This window comes from Eschrichtius robustus, chromosome 7 (genome assembly GCF_028021215.1).
Source record: "Eschrichtius robustus isolate mEscRob2 chromosome 7, mEscRob2.pri, whole genome shotgun sequence".
In the NCBI taxonomy this organism is placed as follows: Eukaryota; Metazoa; Chordata; class Mammalia; order Artiodactyla; family Eschrichtiidae; genus Eschrichtius; species Eschrichtius robustus.
In genome coordinates this window covers 112,974,604-112,996,049 of record NC_090830.1, presented here as the reverse complement: position 1 = coordinate 112,996,049, position 21,446 = coordinate 112,974,604, and the positions used below count along the sequence as shown (strand labels likewise).

The following is a 21,446-nucleotide window of genomic DNA, read 5'->3' as shown; positions in this document are numbered from 1 at the left end:
CTTTTGGGAGCACTGAGGAGTGGTTTGCAGGATGGCTCAGAGGCACGCCTCAGTAATTCAGCAATTGATCTAAATCTTTCCATTTCTTTCTTTTTTACTACCTGTCTATGTAACACATCCTATATTTACACGTCCCACTGTGTAAGGGGACTTTTTACATATCCTAACACGCCTTCTCTTTCCAGTGTCAGGACAGACTCCTGATTTCTAGTGCTGCACAGTTTATAGTACAGGCCCCTGTTCACCCTACCCACACTTCACAGATTGATAGAACCGTATCCATGTTTCCTCTCCACCCTGGTCTCTACAGATTGAAAAGTCTCAATTTTAGCCTAAGGGTATTGGTCACATTCTATCAATGGCAGCAGGTGTGGAAAGGAGAGGAGCCCAACCACTGAGACTCCTTTTAGCCACAATCCCAGTCCTGTGACAGTGATGACGTCTGCACTGGCCACACCACTTGGGGCCTTTTCCTTGGGGACGCCCGGGAGCAGGAACCAGGGCACCCGGGTTGGCAACTATTCAGAAGTGAAGTGGGTTTGGCCTGCTGAGCCCAGCCCAACCTCTGGCTTCTGCCGCTAGCCTGGGAGATTATTCCTTTTGCTTTCAGATTGCTGACGAAAGCTCTGAACTTTCCAGAGAAAGAACCACTTGCAGGTTTCCCTTCAGGGCAGGACTGGGACAGGGTGTGGGTGTGGGTGAGGGCACCAGCTCACCTTCACAGTTACTGCTACCATCTGAATTTGGAAAAATTCTCTGATGAGGATGACACACGAAGTAAAAGGCCTTAAAAGGTTACTGGTAAACACCAACAACCAAATGATGAAACGCAGTATTTTCACTGTGAATATTCCAAGGATGGAACGTGATGATAGAACAGTGGGACAGAGTGTGGGTGAAGAAGACAGAGTGAGGAAAACTTGTGTTAAGGTTGGTGGATTCCTTAATCAACTATTAACTCCTCTGGGCACCAGGGACCGCCCCCCGCAGCCTTGTGGTCTGACTCAGGTGGGAGACTAGGACCCCTGATCTCCTGAATGAGCCTGCTCTAGCCAGAGCCCTTGGCTTTCTGGTTTCTGAGACACTGAGTCATTTCCTCTCTCCAGCTCTCACCTTTGAGCCTTCCTTTTCCCTTCCCTGGAGAAGTGACTCACTACTGAAGTGTTGGGTGACACTGAGGATCAAGGATGGGCGACAAAAATACTCCTGATTGTGCAACTTGAGGAAGAGAGATGCAGTTTGGATTGAGAATTCAATGTGCCGGCCATGAACTCTGAGGCTGGGGTGTTAACGATGGCCACTGCTTCACCTCTTTGGGGAAGCAGAGCAGAGAATGGAGTTCAAACAGAAATTCACCCAGGCAGGACTGCTGTGGAGTCCTTGTTCTGCCCTTTCAAATGTGTATTTCTGAGAAAGGCACATAAAGGCAGGCACTTAGCAAGACAAATGCGGATCACAGAGGCCTGGGCCCTTCCTCCCATCAGCCCTGTGGGGCCTGGCTGGGGCCCTGAGAGCAGGGCTGTTTCTTCTTGGGTTTTCTCTCCAGTGAAAACAACCGTACTTCCCCAGTGTGGGAGTGGTGAGGGGAGCCAACGTGACACACTCGGGCTCCGGGCAGGCCACTGCACTGACATGATAGAGCCCTTTGAGCAGGGTTACCCAAGACTGCCCTGCATGCAGGAAGTGATGGCAATAGCCCAGCTGTTTTCCCAAATGGAAACTCACCTTCCTTCACCCAATTCACTGGATGCAAACGAGATATTTTCTTCTTCTAATTAATCTTCATGGGTCTCATAGGCTGAGCAAAACAAAACACAATTTTCTCTAAAGGATGACTCTTTGGCCAGGTCACAAGCTATTCAAGATGGGAACAGAGGCAGCATGGCTACCCATCCAAAAGGCTAAACAGATGGGAGCAGAGACACTCATAAAATGGAGAGAAATATATGTGTGTTTTGTGTGCATGTTGGGGGAAGGGTGCAGCTGAAAATGTCACAACAGGAGAAATCATGCTACAAAACCTTAATTTTCCAGAAAATTAAGGCAACAAGCAAAAAAAAAAAATAAGCCTTAAAAGCTGCTGGTGCAATTCCAGAAGACTGAGAAACTTAGCTCAGCGATGACGGTTAGTTTGCTTTTTAAAGGTGCCTCAACTACAAAGTGTCTCTCCTGCAGCCAGGAACCTTCCCCCCCAACACATGTGCACACACATGCATGGGCCCTGCCCCTCTTTGGGGGGATTATGTGACCCAGAGAGCTCCCTAAAGGTCCCCCAACCTCAATCAGTGACTCACTGGCAGAAGGAGGAGGAGGTCCTGGTAAGTGTACCCAGCATCAGAGCGAGTTTACAGAAATGCAAACCTCCCCACGCGGTGCACCTGACCATGCACATCCCCCGGGTCACTGTGGGGAGGCTGGGAAGCAAAGGCCAGACTCCACAGAACAGTCCATGTCTAACCAGGCAACCTCAGACAGAGGATGCCAGTGACTTTTTCTCCCTCGACCCAGGTCCTTATAAATGTTGGCAGGCACAGTCCTTAAGCCGGGCTCCCCTCAGTGGCACAAAGGAGCTGCTTCCCAAACTCACGTGGGCAGGCCGTGGGAAGGGAGGCGCCAGCAAGCCGAAGGAGGCTTTTCTCAACTGATCATCTTGGGAAAAGCCAGATACAAATTTCACGGCTGGAATGCAGGGGTTGTGAAACGCTGGAAGGAGCCCCAAAGAGGACTAAGGACTCCCCTTCCGGGAAGGCGGTGGGAGGAGGGTTGGCAGGGGGAGTGGGAGAGGAGCAGTTACCCAGAGGGCCCCGCCTTTCTGGGAAGCAGGAAGTGAGGCCTCAAGAAAAAAAGAAAGAAATCCCCTAGCACTGAAGCAGTGGAGGGGCCAGAGATATACGGTTGATTTTGTTTCTGAACATGAAGAAAACAAGGCTTTGTGTTAAAAAGTAATTCTGGTATAAATGAGACAATTATGACACATCTTGTTATCTCTGGGGTTTGGAAGCACTGAGCCTGGCGGCATGTCTTCCCTAGAGTTAAATACAAACAGTAAGCTTCTAACATGGGGCTTTAGCCTTGTCCTCGGTGCCAAGGGAGCAGTCTCTACTCATGCTCTGACTAGTTAGAGGAGGTCCACCTATGAGGGTGAGAGGCACAGTCTGGGGTGTCCCTCACGAGGTTCCTGAGAATGGAGCAAGGAGGGTCACACCATGTTAACGGCTGAGGGACTGCCCTAAGTGCCACCCTTTTCTCACCTTGGCCAAGTTACTTATTAGCCTCTCTGTACCTCACTCAGTTTCCTCATCTATAAAAGGGGGATCATAAGATTATCTACTTCACAGAGTGACTATGAGGATGGTATAAAGCACTTGGAACATTACCTGGCACTTGCACCTGATCAGTGTTAGTCGCCATTAAGGTGGGAAAAGAGCAAGTGCCTGACTCCCTCAGGTAGGCCAGAGCCCCGCTGCTAATACCCAGGCTCCATCGGCTCTTCTGAACCTCTGCTCTACCTCCACAGCCTTCTCAAACCACGCTCAGGCCCATAAGACTATGCATCAGAGCCCCAGCCCAGAAAGCCTGACTAAAGGAAATCGGACACGAAGACACAATAGGGCCCATGCCGGTCACTCCCCCACAGGGAGAGGAGCAAACACTAGTGCCAGCACATTTTGGGTCGGCTTTCTCAGTCACAATCCATGCGGTTTATCTGAAACCAGGTCAGGTCCCAGGGTGGGCAGCACAGATATTACAGTCGTGCGTGCTAATCTGAACTGAGGCCGCCGTCATCGATCCTGAGGTGACAGGGAGCTGGAGACTTGAGGGAGGGTTGGAAAATGTTCTTGGCAAAGGAGGAACCATTTCTCAACCAACTGCTAACAAATTGGTAACCAGCACTGACAACCTTAGAGGAGACACTCCGATTCCCTTCAGACTGCAGATTCCAGCACCTTGGAGACACGACTGGGTCCTTGAGCTGCAGGGAGGGGAGATGACCCCAGATGGCTGCACCTCTGATCTATTCCCATCCATCTCTCTGTAGCTCAGCCAACTCAGGTCAAAGAGTGGAGGCTGCAGCCTCTGCCCTGTGTCTACAGATTGCCCTTGGACCAGATCCGATGTCCCACTGCCCAGTAGGCTGAGTCTGGGCTGGATGTCTGCATCCAGGAACTCTGTGCGCCTTACAATGTCTTGGGGTGCAGCAGCTGGAAGTACGCCCTAGACTGGGAGTGAGATCTCAGACTTGTCCCAGATGTACAGTAGGGGCAAGTGGGCTGCCTCCACAGGAGCCCGTGCCCTTCTGCCCAGAAACCCAGACCTTTGGAGGTGGAAGGGCCACCTGGACTGACTTTCACAAGTTATGGGGCAATCTGCTTGAGCCTTTAAGCCTTCAATTACCTCCCGACCTCCCATCAGTGCCAACGGGGCCCAGAGGAAGAGGCCAAGCTCAGGGAATGCGAAGGAGTATGGCCCTGGGACAGGGTCCAGACTCACAGGTGGAGAGTTTCCAGATGCCCCACGACTCAGCCTGGCCATCTGCTCCTGCCAGGGGAAGATGGTGCCTTAAGCCAGCTCCTTCAAGGCGGCTGGCTGCAGAAATCCACTGGCTGGAGTTGAAAGCTGCTTGGAGGTGGCAGTGGAGGCTTCTCCAGGCTCTTGCAAAAGAGCTCTACTCTCATGACTTCTGGATGGCAGATTCTTCAGGTGGGCCACCTTGGGCAGCCAGAGTAACTCTCCCTACTCCACAATCTGCTCCCAGGTTGCAGCCTCGACTTTAACCAGCCAGGCCTCCCCTGTTCCATCCCTGTCAGCTTCTTCACCTGCTTGTTAAAATTCCAGGGCACCTTCAATGCCCATCTCATGTCCTTCCTCCTCCAAGAAGCCCTCCCTAACTACTCCAGATCATGCTGACTTGACCCTTCTGTAGCACATGAGATCATTACCATTTCTGGGGATCGTGGATGAGCAACTGGAGCTAGAATTCAAAGGAACTATTTCCAAAAAATTACATCCACAGCCAGAATCATGCCAATTAATTGACTGTTTCAGTTCATGTGCCCCCAAAAGAGCCTACACCCCTGATAGCCCTCTGGGTCCTGAGCCTGCCACACAGCAAGTGTGTAATAAAGACTTCTTAGAAGAAGGACGGATCACCCTGGTCTTGCAGGAGTGGTCCGCCTCCCTGTTAGCCCAGGGCACAGCAACTTCCTCTCTGGCAGGCAGGGTTCCTGCTCTGGGCTGCCAGCTCCCAGGCATCCCCTGCCAGCAGCTATTCCCTAGAGCTGCCCTGGGACTAAGGGCAGAGCGTGGTGCCCAGCTCCAGCTCTGCCCACCATTCACCCCCATCAGAGGAAGAGAGGTCAGCAGGAAGTGGATCTGACCTCTGGGGTGGTCACAGTCTCTCCTAAGAGCTATAGGGGCTCTTGGACAGACAGCAGAGGCCTGCAGAGGACTTCCCTTCCCTGGGCCCCATGGAAGGGAGGCAGGAAGAAGGGCCTCAGCAGCAGGCGTCCAGTCCGGGGCTGGCCAGACAGAGAGGCCCCGGGGGTTGCAGCTATCAGCCGGAGACCAGGCTCCAGGAAGGAAGGAAGGGCAACTCTGGCCGAAGCCGAGATAAGGAGGGGAATCGTGCTCAGCACAATGGGCTGCCAGAAGGCTGGGAGGCCCCAAGTCAGATTTTGCCCCAACTTGGCCTCCCATCTGCTCACACAGCCCATATAAATATTTACTGTTGTTTATATTTCTGGTCTGCTGCGTCCCCTCTGAGGCCCTTACAACCCACAGATCTGTGTGTCCCAGAGACCCTGAGTCCATCCAGCAAGGCCTCTGGGCATTGTTCTCTCTCATGCAAGCCACAGGGACAGGACCTGAAGGACAAAACTGCCCCCTTGTCCCAGTCCCGGGACACTGCTGTCAGGAAGCTAGACTAACCCCTCTGTGGGCAGGGCACTTACGGGGCCCGGTCGTGGGTGAGGCCGTTCTGCCGCTGGGGGTTGATTGGCGGAAGGACGGGTTTGCTGTTGATCTCAAGTCCTCTCCTCAAGGTCTCCCGGATCTGCTCCGTGTCTGCAATGACACCATTAAGTTACCTGATGGCCCTCTGGGGCCCCAGCATCCCCATCCCTGTCCTTGGACCCTGGCTCTGCTGATGTGCTGGGGAAAGGCCCCCACAAAGGCTGGTCCTGAGGCCACTCTAGGCATCAGCTGTGCAATCTGAGTGCAGCATGAGGACACAGGGCAGACGAGGCATCGTGTGCTCTGGAAACTTCTGGTCTGAAGAGCACCATTCGTGTCGAAGACAAGGAATGGCCTCTGGACTGCAGAAGGGCACTCTCCAAGGCAGGGCTCTCCTCCACTGTCCTTTCCCATCCTGTGTCACAGGCCCTAGGCTTACGCCTAACATGGCTCCAGACAGTGACTCACAAGACAGCCACTACCCAAGACCACCCAGGGATTCTTAACTGGCACCCACTTAACGGATGCCAGTAAGGGCTGCGAGTGCTCTGCCATGAATGAGCAGGCGTCCCTTACACACGTTCCTGGGTTCTGGGTGGTCAGCTGGTATCTGACCCTGCCACCCCTTCCCCTTGGGCCGGGTCAGTGGGATACTGAGTCATCTCCCCACCTTGGTACTATCCCAGGGAATCCTGCCTCTCCACGGCTCTGCCAAGGGCCAGGAGGTGACAAAGGAGTCCCCTGGTTGAATTATTCCTTTGCAAGGTGCTTTTCTGGTCTTTGGGGTGAAGCTTACTAGTCTGGTCCCCTATATTGAGATTTTTGTCTAAGATTTACTTCTGCAAACTGCAAACACACACAAAAAAGCAAATTAACGTTTGTTGGTTAAAGGGTGGGCTTAGAGGATGGAGGTGATTATTAACTTTTCTAGTGTTTGACTTGTTATAGTGGCATGGATCTTACTTTTACAATTTTTTAAAAAATAGCCAATGATGGTTGAAATTTTGGACAAAACTGTGAATCCCTCCTTAAATTAGCTCTTTTGTCAAAAGCAACTGAATGATTCTAATAACTGTACACTCTCTCAGAATCTCCCCAGGGCTTGACACATCATTAGAATAAGCAGGAAGGAAAGAAAGGGGTCAGATATTTGCACTAGGGGTTTAAGTTGTTTTTTATGGAAAGAAAACCTTTTATAAGTGCGGTCACATGCGCTGGTATTTTATTCAGGACTCTAGGTATCTTACTCTTCAAAAGGTAAGAAAAGGTGGAAGAATTGAAAAAGGAAGTAGAAAAAGCAGCAGTAATCACATCTGTGTAAACGGCTGCTTTTCTTTTGGAGTTAGTTAGGGATGCCCTTTCTTAAAAACCACAACTGTTTCGCTAACCAAGACCAGCATGGTGAGCTTCCAACAGGGGAGCCATATCCTCCTTCCCCAAGGCCCCCCGACAAAATGCAGCAGGTAAGGGTACCCTGCCTATGCCCCCTACATTATATCTGCAAGAGAGTGGGGTGGGGAAGTTTGCAAACTGGCCTCACACTCAGCCCTCTCTTGTCTGAGGCCTGGGAGGGCCCAAGGCCAGAGTGATCCTCAGGTCTGGCATGGCTTTCAGGCTAGAGCTGGGCCCTGTGTCAATTCTGTGGGTGGCCGATGCTTGTTCTCTTGCACTTGGGTGGACTATGGCTGTTTCCTGTAACTGTTCTAGGGCTTCCATTCACCTCCCTGACCTCAGATAGCAAGGGGCAAATCTAAAACACAATGGTCACTGCTGGAAGTGCAATCTGAAATACACACAGGAAACACAGGAGAAACGGGTCAGTAAAGCTCCCTTCATTCCACCCTGCTGAAGACCTCACTTGCTGTTTAAATCCTGCCAGGAAATACTGAAACCCGGCCTGGGGAAAGGGAAGGCGACGGCTCCCACCTTTGCCAGAGAGCCGCCGGGGCTGAGTGCCGATGCAAATGCTCCGGCTGTCCTCGTCGTCCTCGGGGGGCCGGCTCAGGTCATCCCAGGCACACTTGGCGCTGACACCGCTCAGGTTGGACCCGTCCGTCTCAATGCCTTTGTCAACTCTCTCCTGCTTGGAAAGAGTCAAAGAGCCGGAGTTCCTTCAGCGAACCGGTGGCCCAAGGTCACCACCACCTTTCCCATGTTTACTGAGCCCTGGTAAGAGCTGAGCACGGGACAGGTGCCAGAAGAGCAGGGTCTCTGACCTTATTCTGCCCTGGTTACTAACGCGTGGCGGTCTCCGCCAGCCACGGGTCTCCTCCAGGGGAACCAGGAATTAGGGGAGCCGGGAAGAATGAAAATCCCAAGGGAAGCGTCTCCTCTCCCATCAGCCTTCCAGTAAAGTGACTGTCATTACCCGCTTCAGAGCTCCGACTCTGCCCACCCTGTGCTGGCCCGTGGAGCTGATGTGGCAGAGCCAGGAACCACCCTCCTGAGGAAAGGCACAGTCCTTCCTCTCCTCACTGATCACCCCGTCGCTGCTCCAGAGGCCAGGGTGGAAGCCGGCCACAGGCGGGAGAGGCGGGGACTCAGCCCAATTTCTCCGACTCCATACCTGCAGTTTTCTCTTCCAACAGCAGAGGGTGTGGTCACACAGGGAAGAGTCCCCAGAGAGCAGAAGGGCCGGACTTCCCCTTGCTGCATTGCTGACTTGTTTGGCCAAGAATTCTGGATGGAGATTCTTTCCCATTTCTGAGACTGAAACGGGGGCCTGGAGGGCAGTGACCATCTTTAGACCCCACCAGAGGCCCTGCCTTCGCACAGGCCTTGACACTTCTGAGTCCAAACACTCTCCAAATGGCCTCGAGGACGAGCTAAACACAAACACCTGGGATTTCTGGTAAAACAAATTGTGATGTTGGGCTTTGGATGAAAGGTCATCTGGGAGGCTCCCGCAACCTTGTTCATAAACAGTCATGTAGGCCAAATAGAGCTCCTGAGTCAGTACTTCAGTAAGAGTCTGCTCCTCCCTGTCTGGGGGACCTTCTCCCCATGGCGCCACAGGCTCCAAACAGGCCTGCTGCTCGGCCAGGGAGCCCATCCAGGGAAGCACAAGGTAAGCTTACAGAGGGTCCTTATTTCTTGAGACCAGTCAGCAGGTGGCCCTGGCCCGATGCCTCCTTCCCATCAATCCCATTCTCCTCCTCTCCAGTGCTAGCAGCAGCCTAGGCAAAGCTGGGGATTCTGAGCAGAGGCGTGGGAGGCTGATGACAGGGAGTGGCTCTCTGTGCTCTAACCAGGGGCGTGTGAGCCCTAGTTTGCTTGGGGTGGAGTCTATGCTTTTCCCGCTCCACTGGCCACCCTGAGGCGCCTCACCTAAGCAAGGAGCTCAGGACACCTCTTGGCTCAACAAGCTCAGCCCACTTACTTTATGAGTAAACAAGAAAGGGTGAAGACGCAGAGGAGTTCAGAGACTTGTCCACGCACATAGCTGGCTAATGGTAGAGCTTGGAGCAAAGGACCAGGAGCAGCTCTAAAACAAACGGTCTGCAAGCAGGCCCCAGAGACACAAGCGAGCACATAGGAGCTCCCAGTGGGTGCACAGAGCCCCCAGGAAAGGAAGCTGGACTTTCTCACCAAGGTGCCCCTGCTTGCTTTTTTTTTTTTTTAAATATAATCCTTCTCTTTATAAATTTATTTATTTTTGGCTGTGTTGGGTCATCGTTGATGCGTGCAGGCTTTCTCTAGATGCGGCGAGCGGGGGCTACTCTTCGTTGCGGTGCACAGGCTTCTCATTGCGGTGGCTTCTCTTGTTGCGGAGCACAGGCTCTAGGCATGTGGGCTTCAGTAGCTGTGGCTCACAGGCTCCAGAGCACAGGCTCAGTAGTTGTGGCGCACGGGCTTAGCTGCTCCGCGGCATGTGGGATCTTCCCGGACCAGGGCTCGAACCTGTGTCCCCTGCATTGGCAGGTGGATTCTTAACCACTGAGCCACCAGGGAAGCCCCCCGTGCTTGCTTTTAAAGAACACTAGGTGCTCTGGGTCCTGCTGGCTGGCCTCAGGGGCGCCTGAAGACTAGGGAGGAGAACTGTTCTCAGCATGCAGAGAAAGGATGGGCTGCTTACCCTAGTAGCTTAAAGGATCAGGTGCTTTCTTAGCACTTGGCACCTAGGACAGGGGCCAAAGAACAGCCCATGGTGCCCCGTGCTGGATCCCAGTGTGGCTGCAGAACGAGGGCTTAGGGAAACATAGCCTTCGTGGTTCCTGGTTCTTGCATAAGCAGAAGCTACAAAGAAACCAAGTTTAAAGTAGAGATAACAGAGGATATCCTGGCAGCAGTTGGAAAGCTGCAGTGTTCAAGGCACTAGGAAAACAGAGGAGCATCATCTGTGAATGAGTAGGCCTTCTGCCCAAGAACGCCCAGGTCTGCAGTAAACAGCCCAGGGACTGCTGGCTACATGTCCGCCTGCTACCTCTCCCGGCCACCTCCCACCCTTCCTAAAGGACATATAACTCCTGGCAGCAGCCTGTGGCCTACCAGATTTTTACAGAGGCATAAAATATTCAGAGATGGCAATGGCCCGCAATGGGAAGGGGCAAAGGAGAAGGAGGCAGGCACATGCCAGGCACATTATTAGCTGTCTGCGGTTCCTGCTTCAGGAGCTGCCAATAAGAAAGAAAGTTATGCTCTACGTGGCTTTCAAAATTCACCTTCATACAAACAGAGTGCTGCTTCTAGAAAACCCAAAGACAACACTGACACTCTGTACAGGTGGGCCACAGCGAGTGAGAACTGCAGGCCTGTGTGTATAGAGACTTCCTTTTATATATGAAGGGATGCCAACCTAGCCAGGGGAGGAGCTCGGTGTCTGACTACCCAAGATGAAAAATGTATCTAAAAGGGGGATGGGATCATTAGACCAATCAGCGCTCCCCGCTGCAGCTGGGCTGTGGGGTCACTATCACCTGTTCTACTGTCTGTTACAGGGTGGCGGTGGCAGTGGGGTGGCTTCCTGAAAGAAACCCTGTGTTCTTCTAAGAAGGGGAACATGGCAGGATGAGTACTGGGCAAGAAATATCCACTATACTGATTTTCTTTCCTTGCTAGTGATCCGATTTTTTGGTCAGGTTTATTGATGTATAATTTGTATTCAATAAAATCAATCCTTTTAAAATGCAAAAAAACATATGTCTAAGACAAGTTTTCCTGGCCTGAAATCTCTGCTCCCTTATGTGCTCTGCAGAATTCAGAGGACAAATTCCAAATCATGCCATATTTCTACTCACTCACAAATAAAGCTCCTCCGTTTTCCCAGGATGAAAGCCAGTGTTATTTGGAAGAAGCCTAGGCACAGTGTGCTAGAAAGGTTTTCCTCACTCAAGACATACTTGCAGGTGTGGATCGATCTCAAATATGGTCTCTCCCCTCCTCATGTCAGTTATCAGCCAGGGGCCGCCAGCGCTGTGGACAAGGAAAGGGGACAGGATGGTAACTGAGGGTCTGGGGCTGATGGGCTGGGTCTACAGCCTGCCCTGTTTGCTGCCCCCGGCCCAGAACACAGGGGATTGGTTAGTGGCCAGAGATAGTCAGGGAGAGTGATCAGGAAGCCGCAGTCTGAAAACCCACAGCCTGAGCAGCAATGTAAGGGGGCGCCCACATGTGGAGGGAAGGAGGGGTTCCCAAGCCCAGGCCCGGGGACCCCGCCCCCATCTCATAGTGCAGGGGTGTACTCACATGGGTACCGTCCGCAGCAGCTCCAGGATGCCCTGCCCATTCCACTGCTGGGCTGCGTGGAGCTCCTCAGTGCAGACGCCAACAATCTGAGACCCCGGGACAAAGATGCCATTGTGCGTTAATGGCCATTCCTCCAACCCACCCGGAAGGTCAGCTACCCAGGCTCTCTTAGTATCACCCAAGTTGGGGGACCGCAGGCAGGATCTGTGCTCAGGGGCTGATGTGTCCAAAGTGGGATGGTTCCTTTAGAAGGGAACAGTGTCCTGGCTAGCAGATGGATGGGTCCACACACAGGGCACTGAGGTCTGACCCTTGCCCTGCTGTGATGGCTCAGGGGTCTGGGCGACACAAAGCCTAGCCCTAGACTGCAGAAGAGAAAATCAGGGCCCTGCCAACTCAGGATGGGTCCCCAGCCCATGTCTCTGGAAGCAGGGGAGGTCCAGGGAGAGATGCTCCTGCCCAGTCTAGGATCATGGGGATTGTAAACAGAGGAGATTTTGAGACCCTTCAAGCTTAGAACGATGACCAAAGGGCACCAGCGGCTCGCAGAGAAGCTCCCTTCCTTATCAGGGGCTGAGCCTTACAGTAAATCTCAAAGGAAACAACTGAACTTTCGCACAGACCCCACCATGATCACAAGCAGCCCGGGTGCACCTGGGGTAGGTGCACGTCCCTTCCGGGTAAGGGAAAGTCCAGTCCAAAGCTGCCTGCCGGGAGGTCCTGTGCCTGTGGCTGTCTGGGTCTTACGAGTTCACAGAAATACCCTCCCTGCTATCCACTCAGTACAGCCATCCTTTCCTACCCAAATGGCCCCTGCCCCTGCCCCCTTACCCCATCTCAGCAGGTTAAATCAGGCCATCCGAATCTACCCGACAAACCATCAGAGGGACTAGAAAGTGGAAGAAGACCACAGGAAATCTCCGTTCCCTCACTGCCCCACCCAAGCCCTCCTGTCCTACCAGGAAAGGCTCGAGCCCAGGTCCAAGCTGCGCCTCACCTGGAGGAAGGTAACCACCCCAAAGGGTGTCTGCACGGGTTGCATCTGCGGGTCCTCTGTCAGCAACATGTGCTGAATTCTCGACTCACTGTTATCCAAAGGGCTATGCCAAGACACGTGGTCCCCGCTGCAGAAGGTGTTCTCTGTGGACAGACGTGAGGGTCCTCAGCGACCGAGGCCCTGCAGCCAGGCCTGGAGCCCGACCCGGGGTCTCAGAAGCCCAGGCTGGGAGGCCCCCCAGCCTTCCAAGGTGGCCCCTGTGAAGGAGGGGACGCGTTCACTTGGATGGGAGCAAAGAGTATGGCTACTGCCCCTAAACCAAACACGTTCCTGCTCGCCAATTCTGCCAGCCTTCGGTGGAAGATGACGGGCTGCCAGTGTGGCTGCCTGCTTGGCCCGGCAAGTCCAAAGACTTCTGGCGTCTTTGCTTCCCCAGCACCTTCACTTATTCAGGCGGCGGGGGACAGCCACAATCGGGTCTGCCAAGAAAGAATAAAGTGCTTTACTGTGGGACCATCCTGGCCAGGAGTCCACAGGGAGGCTGGAGGGCAATAAAACCCTTCACCTTGGAAAAACATACCAGGATTTCTGTGCGGCTGAAATAGTGTTCAAATAGGAACTCCCTGCCTTGGAGGGCTTTTGAGATCTGTCACCAGTTTCTCACAGGTAGACAGATTCAGGGAATAGTTCCTCATTAGATGGAGCTCTGACTTTGCCTCACACACCTCGGCCGAGATGTGCAGCCCGGAGGGGCAGCTGTTCCCATGAGGACACAGGCATTGGGCCCAGGCTGCCCAAGAGAAACGTGCAAATACGGCCACCCTGTAGTCTCACTGTTGCCCTTCACACAGGCTCGCTGCTTTAAAGAAAGATGTTTAAGGTACCACAGCCACAAGGGAAAAACACCCAGATGCTATGACGTCTCCCAAACCCTGGACTCTCGCCTTGGGTGTCCTTCCACAGGTACTCTGCGTTTACTAGCCTATAAGCATCTATAGGTCCTCTCCATTTTTTTTCCTTCACACCATTTTGCACATTTCATTTAAAATTATGTATCTTGGAGATCATTTCATATCAACACATAAAGAGTTACCTCATTCCTTTTTTGCCCCAGTTTTATTGAGGGGAAATTATTATTTATAATTGACATACAACACTGTATTTGTTTAAGGTGTACAACATAATGATTTGATATATGTATATATTGTTATATTATTACCACAATAAGCCCATCACCTCACATAGTTACAAATTTTTTTTCTTGTGATGAGAACTTTTAGGATCTACTCTCTTAGCAACTTTCAAATATACAACACAGTGCTGTTGACCATAGGCCACCATGCTGTATAATTACCTCCCCAGAACTTATAACTGGAAGTTTGTACCTCTTAACCCCCTTTACCCATTTCATCTACCCCTCCCCCACCTCCTCTCCCCTCTGGCAACAACCAGTCTGTTCTCTGTACCTATGAGCTTGGTTTTTGTTTTGTTTTCTTTTGTTCGTTTGTTTTATATATTTTTTAGATTCTACATATAAGTGATATCATATGGTATTGTCTATCTTTGCCTGACTTATTGCACTTAGCATAACATCCTCAAGGCCCATCCATGTTCCAAGTGGCAAGATTCCATTCTCTTTTATGGCTGAGTAGTATTCCATTGTGTATATATACCACTTTCTTTATCCATTCATCCATCAATGGACACTTAGATTGTCTCCATATCTTGGCTACTGTAAACAACACTGCGGTGAACATGAGGGTGTGTGTATCTTTTCAAATTAATGTTTTTGTTTTCCTCAGATACACCCAGAAGTGGAATTGCTGGATGAGATAGTAGTTTCTGTATTTCATTCTTTGAGGAACCTCCATACTATTTTCCAAGTGTCTGTACCAAGTTACATTCCCACCAACAGTACATAAGTGTTCCCTTTTTCCACGCTCCCACCAACACTTGTTATCTTTTGTCTTTTTGATGACAGCTGTTCTAACAGGTCTGAGGTGATATCTCACTGTAGTTTTTACTTACATTTCCCTGATTAGTGATGTTGAGCACATCTTCATGTAACTGTTGGCCATTTGTATGTCTTCTTTGAAAAAAGGTCTATTCAGTTCCTCTGCTCATTTTAAAATCAGATAGTTTGTTTTGGCTACTGAGTTGTATTAGTTTTAATTTTTTTGTATGAGTTATTTTTATATATTCGGCATTAATCCTTTATCAGCTGTATGATTTGCAAATATTTTCTCCCATTCAATAGGTTGTCTTTTCATTTTGTCAATGGTTTCCTCTTCTGTGCAGAAGCTCTTAGTTTAATGTAGTCTCACTTATTTATTTTTGCTTTTGATGTCTTTGCTTTTGGGGTCAAATCAAAAAAAAAAATCACTGCCAAGACCAATGTGAAGGAGCTTACCCCCTATGTTTTCTCCTAGGAGTTTTATGGTTTCAGGTCTTATGTTCAAGTCTTTACACCATTTTGAGTAGAGTTCTGTGTACAGTGTAAGATAGGGGTCCAGTTTCAATTTTTTGGATGTGGCTGTCCAGTTCTTCCAACACCATTTATTGAAGAGACTATCCTTTCCCCCATTGTATATTCTTGGCTCCTTAGTTGTAAATTAATTGACCACGTATGTGTGGGTTTATTTCTGGGTTCTTTACTCTGTTCCATGGATCTATATGTCTGTTTTTATTTATTTTATTTTACTTTTTTAATAAATTTATTTATTTATTTATTTATTTATTTATTTATGGCTGCGTTGGGTCTTCATTGCTGCGCTCAGGCTTTCTCTAGTTGCGGTGAGTGGGGGCTACTCTTCGTTGCAGTTCGCAGCCTTCTCATTGTGGTGGCTTCTCTTGTTGCGGAGCATGGGCTCTAGGCATGCGGGCTTCAGTAGTTGTGGCATGAGGGCTCAGTAGTTGTGGCTCGCGGCCTCTAGGGCACAGGCTCAGTAGTTGTGGTGCACGGGCTTAGTTGCTCCGCGGCATGTGAGATCTCCCCAGACCAGGGCTCGAACCCGTGTTCCCTGCATTGACGGGCAAATTCTTAACCACTGCACCACCAGGGAAGTCCTATATGTCTGCTTTTAATGTCAATACTATACTGTTTTGGTTATTATAGTTTTGTATACTATAACTACCTCAATCTTTTTTTTTTTAATAATCATGAAGTAAGTTTGTATTTTTCATCCTGAAATTGTCCACTACTTCATCCTTTATATAGCTGTATAGTAGTTCATTGTCGTCTGTTACTTATTTTATTTATTTATTTATTTATTTGGCTGCATTGGGTGTTAGTTGCAGCACATGGGATCTTCATTGTGGCATGCGGGATCTTTCGTTGTGGCATGCAGGCTCTTCGTTGCAGTGCACAGGCTCTCTAGCTGCGGCACACACGGGCTCTCTAGTTGTGGCGCATGGGCTCAGTAGTCCCGCAACAAGTGGGATCTTAGTTCCCCGACCAGGGATTGAACCCATGTCCCCTGCATTGGAAGGCGGATTCTTAACCACTGGACCACCAGGGAGGTCCCTGGTCTATTACTTATGATCTGGGAATTTCAACTGTTGAGATCTCTTCACTTTTTATCAATATTTAAAGTAACGTACAGCTCCAGGCAGAGCCAATCATAAACCCCCAAATTTCCCAATTTCTGCTTGGCCCACTCCTCCCAGATTTTCTCTCCTTTTACAGAAGTGTGTGTCTACAAGCAGCATGCATGATCTGCAAGTAAGAAAACAATACAAGTAAAAAGACTGAATTAGTAATTAAAAGCTTCCCCCACAATAAAAAGTCTAGGCCCAATGGCTTCACTGTAAATTCTACCAAACATTTAGAGAAGAATTAATACCAATTCTTCATAAACTTTTGCAAAAATTAAAAGAATAGCTAACACTTCCCAATTCATTCTATGAAGCCCTGATACCAAAACCAGACAAAGGCACTGCAAGAAAAGAAAGCCATGGATCAATATCACTTATGCATAGACACAAAAATCTTCAACAAAAATACCAGCAGACTGAATACAGCCACATATAAAAAGGGTTATACACAATGACCAAGTGAGATTTATCCCAGAAATGCAAGTTTGGTTTAACATAAGAAAATCAATGTTATATACTATATCAATAGAATAGAGTTTTTTTTAAAAAATCACATGATCATCTCGATAGACAGAAAAAGCATTTACCAAAATCCAATACTTTTTTTTTTTTTAATGAATTTATTTAGTTAGTTAGTTAGTTTTGGCTGTGTTGGGTCTTCGTTGCTGTGTGGGGCTTTCTCTCTAGTTGCAGCGAGCGGGGGCTACTCTTCGTTGCGGTGAGTGGGCTTCTCATTGAGGTGGCTTCTCTTTGTTGTGGAGCAAGGGCTCTAGGCGCACAGGCTTCAGTAGTTGTGGCGTGCGGGCTCAGTAGTTGTGGCTCGTGGGCTCTAGAGCGCAGGCTCAGTAGTTGTGGTGCACGGGCTTGCTTGCTCCGCGGCATGTGGGATCCTCCTGGACCAGGGCTCGAACCCGTGTCCCCTGCATTGGCAGGTGGATTCTTAACCACTGCGCCACCAGGGAAGTCCCAAAATCTGAAACACTCAAACTAGGAATAGATGGGAACTTCCTCAACCTGTTAAAGCGTATCTACAAAAAACCTACAGCTAACATCATACTTGATGATGAAAGACTGAATGATTTCCCTCTAAGATCAAGAACAAGACAGAGTTGCTGCCTCTCACCACTTCTATTCAATGTGGTATTAGAGGTTCTAACCAAGGCAATAAGGCAAGAAAGAGAAAAATCTGGATAGATTGAAAAGGAAATAAAACTATCTCTATTTATAGATGACATGATCTTATACATTGAAAACCCTAAGGAATCCACTTAAAAACTATGAGAAAAAACAAGTTCAGCAAGATTGCAGGGTACAAGAATAATATACAAAAGTCACTTGTATTTCTATACACTAGCAAGAACAATTTTGAAAATAAAATTTATAAAATAATTCCAGGGACTTCCCTGGTGACGCAGTGGTTAAGAATCCGCCTGCCAGGGCTTCCCTGGTGGCACAGTGGTTAAGAATCCACCTGCCAATGTGGGGGACATGGGTTCGAGCCCTGGTCCGGGAAGATCTCACATGCCACGGAGCAGCTAAGCCCGTGCACCACAACTACTGAGCCTGTGCTCTAGAGCCCGCGAGCCACAAGTACTGAGCCCACGTGCCACAACTACTGAAGCCCGCGCGCCTAGAGTCCATGCTCCACAACAAGAGAAGCCACCGCAATGAGAAGCACGAGCACTGCAACGAAGAGTAGCCTCCGCTCGCCACAACTAGAGAAAGCCCGCCCACAGCAACAAAGACCTAATGCAGCCAAAAATAAATAATATCAATAAAAATAAATTTAAAAAAAAGAATCAAGTTGGATCCCTTCTTTAAACCATAAATAGAACTTAATTCAAAATGGATCACAGGCCTAACTATAATAGTTAAAACTCTTAGAAGAAACGTAAGAGTAAATCTTCTGACCTTGGATTAGGCAATGTTCTTAGATAGATACCAAAAGCACAAGCAAACTAAGAGTAGATAAACTGGACTTCATTACAATCAAAACCTGTTGTGCTACAAGAAAGTGAAAAGAAATGCAAATTAAAACCACAATGAAATAACCACTTTACATCCATTAGGATGGCCATTTTAAAAATAAAAAAAATAAAACAAACAAAAAAACCCAGAAAATAACAGGTATCGGTGAGGATGTGGAAAAACTGGAACCCTTGTGCAATAGTGGTAGGGATGTAAAACAGTGGAACTGCTTTGGAAAACAATTTGGTGATTCCATGAAATACTAAACATGGAATTACCATACGACCCAGCAATTCCACTAGGTATATACCCAAGAGAAATGAAGACATGTCCACACAAGGACTTGCATCTGAATGTTCACAGCAGCATTATTCATAATAGCCCAAAGGTGGAAACAACCCAAATGTCCATCAACTAATGAATGAATAAATAAAATGTGGTATATCCATACGATGGAATATTATTTGGCAACACAAAGTGCTGAAGTATTGATACATGCCACAACATGAACAACATAGCAAAAACATTATGCTAAGTGAGAAGCCAGTCACGAAAGGCCATGTGTGATTCCATTTATACAGAATGTCCTGAGTAGGCAAATCTATGGAGATAGACAGATTAGTGGTTGCCTAGGCCTGGGTTGGTTAAGGGGGAATCGGAAGTGACTGGTCTGGAGTTGCTTTTTGGGGTGATGGTGTCACAACTGTGAACTATAAGATATGTGAATTATATCTCAGTAAAGGTGATTTTTTAAAAGAATAAAGAAAATGCAGTAGGTGAAAGGGAAGAATCTTGCGGGAGAGGAAAAGTGGGAGAAGCAAGGCCCTGGATTGTTACTACCACCTCAGGTTAAGCAGCCTGGCCCAGGAGAAACCTAAGTTGTAATGCCCAGACATCACAGCATTTTATAGTCCAAATCACCTCAATGATCACCTACTCCAGCATTTTCATTTTCTACAAATGAGGAAAGGATCCTCAAGACTGCCCAACGTCATGGAGCAAGCCAGTGAGGATGGGCAGAGTGTAACACCTCTCAAACATTTTTTGTTTTTTGAATTTTATTTTAGTTATGCAGCAGGTTCTTATTAGTTATCCATTGTATACACATCCGTGTATACATGTCAATCCCAATCGCCCAGTTCATCCCATCACCACCCCCACCCCCCACTTTCCCCCCTCGGTGTCCATATGCTTGTCCTCTACATCTGTGTGTCTATTTCTGCTTGCAAACCGGTTCATCTGTACCATTTTTCTAGGTTCCACATGTATGCATTAATATACGATACCTGTTTTTCTCTTTCTGACTTACTTCACTCTGTATGACAGTCTCTAGGTCCATCCATGTCTCTACAAATGACCCAATTTCATTCCTTTTTATGGCTGAGTAATATTCCATTGTATATATGTACCACATCTTCTTTATCCATTCGTCTGTCGATGGGCATTTAGGTTGCATCCATGACCTGGCTATTGTAAATAGTGCTGCAGTGAACACTGGGGTGCATGTGTCTTTTTGAACTATGGTTTTCTCTGGGCCTCCCAAATTTTTGAGTCATCCATAACACCTGTTAGGATTTTTGACGTATCTATGTACACCTGCACTGTCATCTACATGTATTTTTCCCCCTAAAATTGACTCACTTTTTTTTAACCTAAACAAACTTACTTTAAAAGGAAACTTCATTAAAAAAAATAAACGGAAACTTCATATCACTGTACTAAATAATAAGAGAAATAGAAAATCAGTGTTGCTCACCGTAAAGTGGAAGATAACAACTTCAAAATAATTCAATGAAAAAAAGATATTAATTTATAACTGATACTGTTGCCTACCTAACATTGTTAAAAACTGAAATGAACAAGGGTTAAAGAGCTGTTAGAGGTTTAAAGAGTCAAACTGAAAAACTCATTAGGATTGAATCAGAAGGGGGAAGATAGTCCTCACTATTCATGTCACTGAATGCCTTGTCCAGTTATCACTTAAAATCTCTTGCTGGCTTTGGCAAACCCTGGCAGACTGGTTAACCTTGCAGTTGGGAAGGCCCTGTTCCTATTTGCCTCTGCCCCTTACTAGCTGTGACCCTGGGCAACTTACCCAATCACAATCTATAAGCCTGTTTCCTCATCTGTAAGCAGGAAATAGTGACCTACTCAGTGTGTGCTCCACGTTATTACTCCTGTACTGGAATACAGTATAGCTACTCCTATCCAGGTCCCAGTCCCTTTACCAGAAAACAGGACCGGCCACAGATCCTGTAGCTAACAGCAACTGCCAGTAGGTGGCACCATTGCTCCTGGTTTAAGGAAGAGCTGGGCCAGTAGTTCCCTCCAGCGCCCCACCTCTAGCTGACTTAGGCTGGAAACAGGGAAGAGGCTACAAAGGTTTGGAGTCATGACCTTTTATTAACCAGAAATAACATTGATTTAAAAATAAACGTTGTACCAACCCACACTGTTGAAATGAGATACGAATGACCAAAAGCTACTATGTACAGACAATTTGGGAAGGGGCTTAATTTAGGCAGCTGGGAGACAGGCCCCAGTCGCTGTTCCTGGACCAACACACCAGCCTGCGGGATCCAGAGTGAGTTAAAGGCAGGAGGGGGAGGAGACAGTGTTAACTACCCACAGAAAGGTTCAGAGAGCATGTAGCTAACAACCTCCCAGACCTGCCTGGTGGGGGAACCAGACTTATTAGCTCTGCTATGGCCAAGAAATGGTCTTTCTTAACAATGAAAGAGCCTTGGTCACAGTTTTCAAGCCTTGGACAAAGCCACAATGGGCTCATTCTTGAGTCCAGCCTGGTCTTTATGCCCCGGATGCTCAGCCTCATTCTGTGCGGAGCCACCGCGGGTCTCAGCACTCAGGCCCAGCACCCACCCCGGGAAGCCCTCAGACCCTTCAGAGGGGTTTTCAAATGCTAATACTGCCTCGGTTGGAGGCCCAGCTGTTCAGTCCAGTGGTTAGAGGCGCTCGCTACCTCTCCCTTCCTCTCTCTGGTTCCCTGAAGCGTCCTTACCAAGATATTAGGATGCAAGTCCCTGAGACCCCAACCCAAACAGCACGGCAGAGGGGCCACCAGGGCTGTTCCAGGTGAGGCCTGGAGGTTTACTTCCCATTCTCTTCCCTCTTCCTCTGAGCTCTGCCTCCCAGTACCATGAGAAACCTCCCTCGGCTGCAGCCTCTTTGGCAAATTCACACCCTTCCACGGTGGCAAAGAGAGTCCAAAAACTGCTAGGTTCAGTTCTGC

General features: G+C 48.8%; 1 protein-coding gene across 4 annotated transcripts in view; it reads right to left on the bottom strand.

Annotated features, from left to right (window-relative positions):
* Window positions 1-21,446, bottom strand: part of SUFU (SUFU negative regulator of hedgehog signaling) — a 110,328-nt gene that overhangs the window by 24,847 nt on the left and 64,035 nt on the right. For 2 of the 4 annotated variants that reach the window (XM_068548466.1, XM_068548465.1), the window contains exons 4-8: window positions 12,635-12,777; window positions 11,638-11,723; window positions 11,292-11,364; window positions 7,879-8,035; window positions 5,952-6,063 (exon numbers count right to left, since the gene is read on the bottom strand). In XM_068548466.1, coding sequence (XP_068404567.1) covers window positions 5,952-6,063; window positions 7,879-8,035; window positions 11,292-11,364; window positions 11,638-11,723; window positions 12,635-12,777 — 571 coding nt within the window. Of the gene's footprint in view, window positions 1-5,951; window positions 6,064-7,878; window positions 8,036-8,518; window positions 8,801-11,291; window positions 11,365-11,637; window positions 11,724-12,634; window positions 12,778-21,446 lie in introns of all 4 variants that reach the window. The other 2 variants (XM_068548464.1, XM_068548467.1) reach the window with 2 other exon arrangements.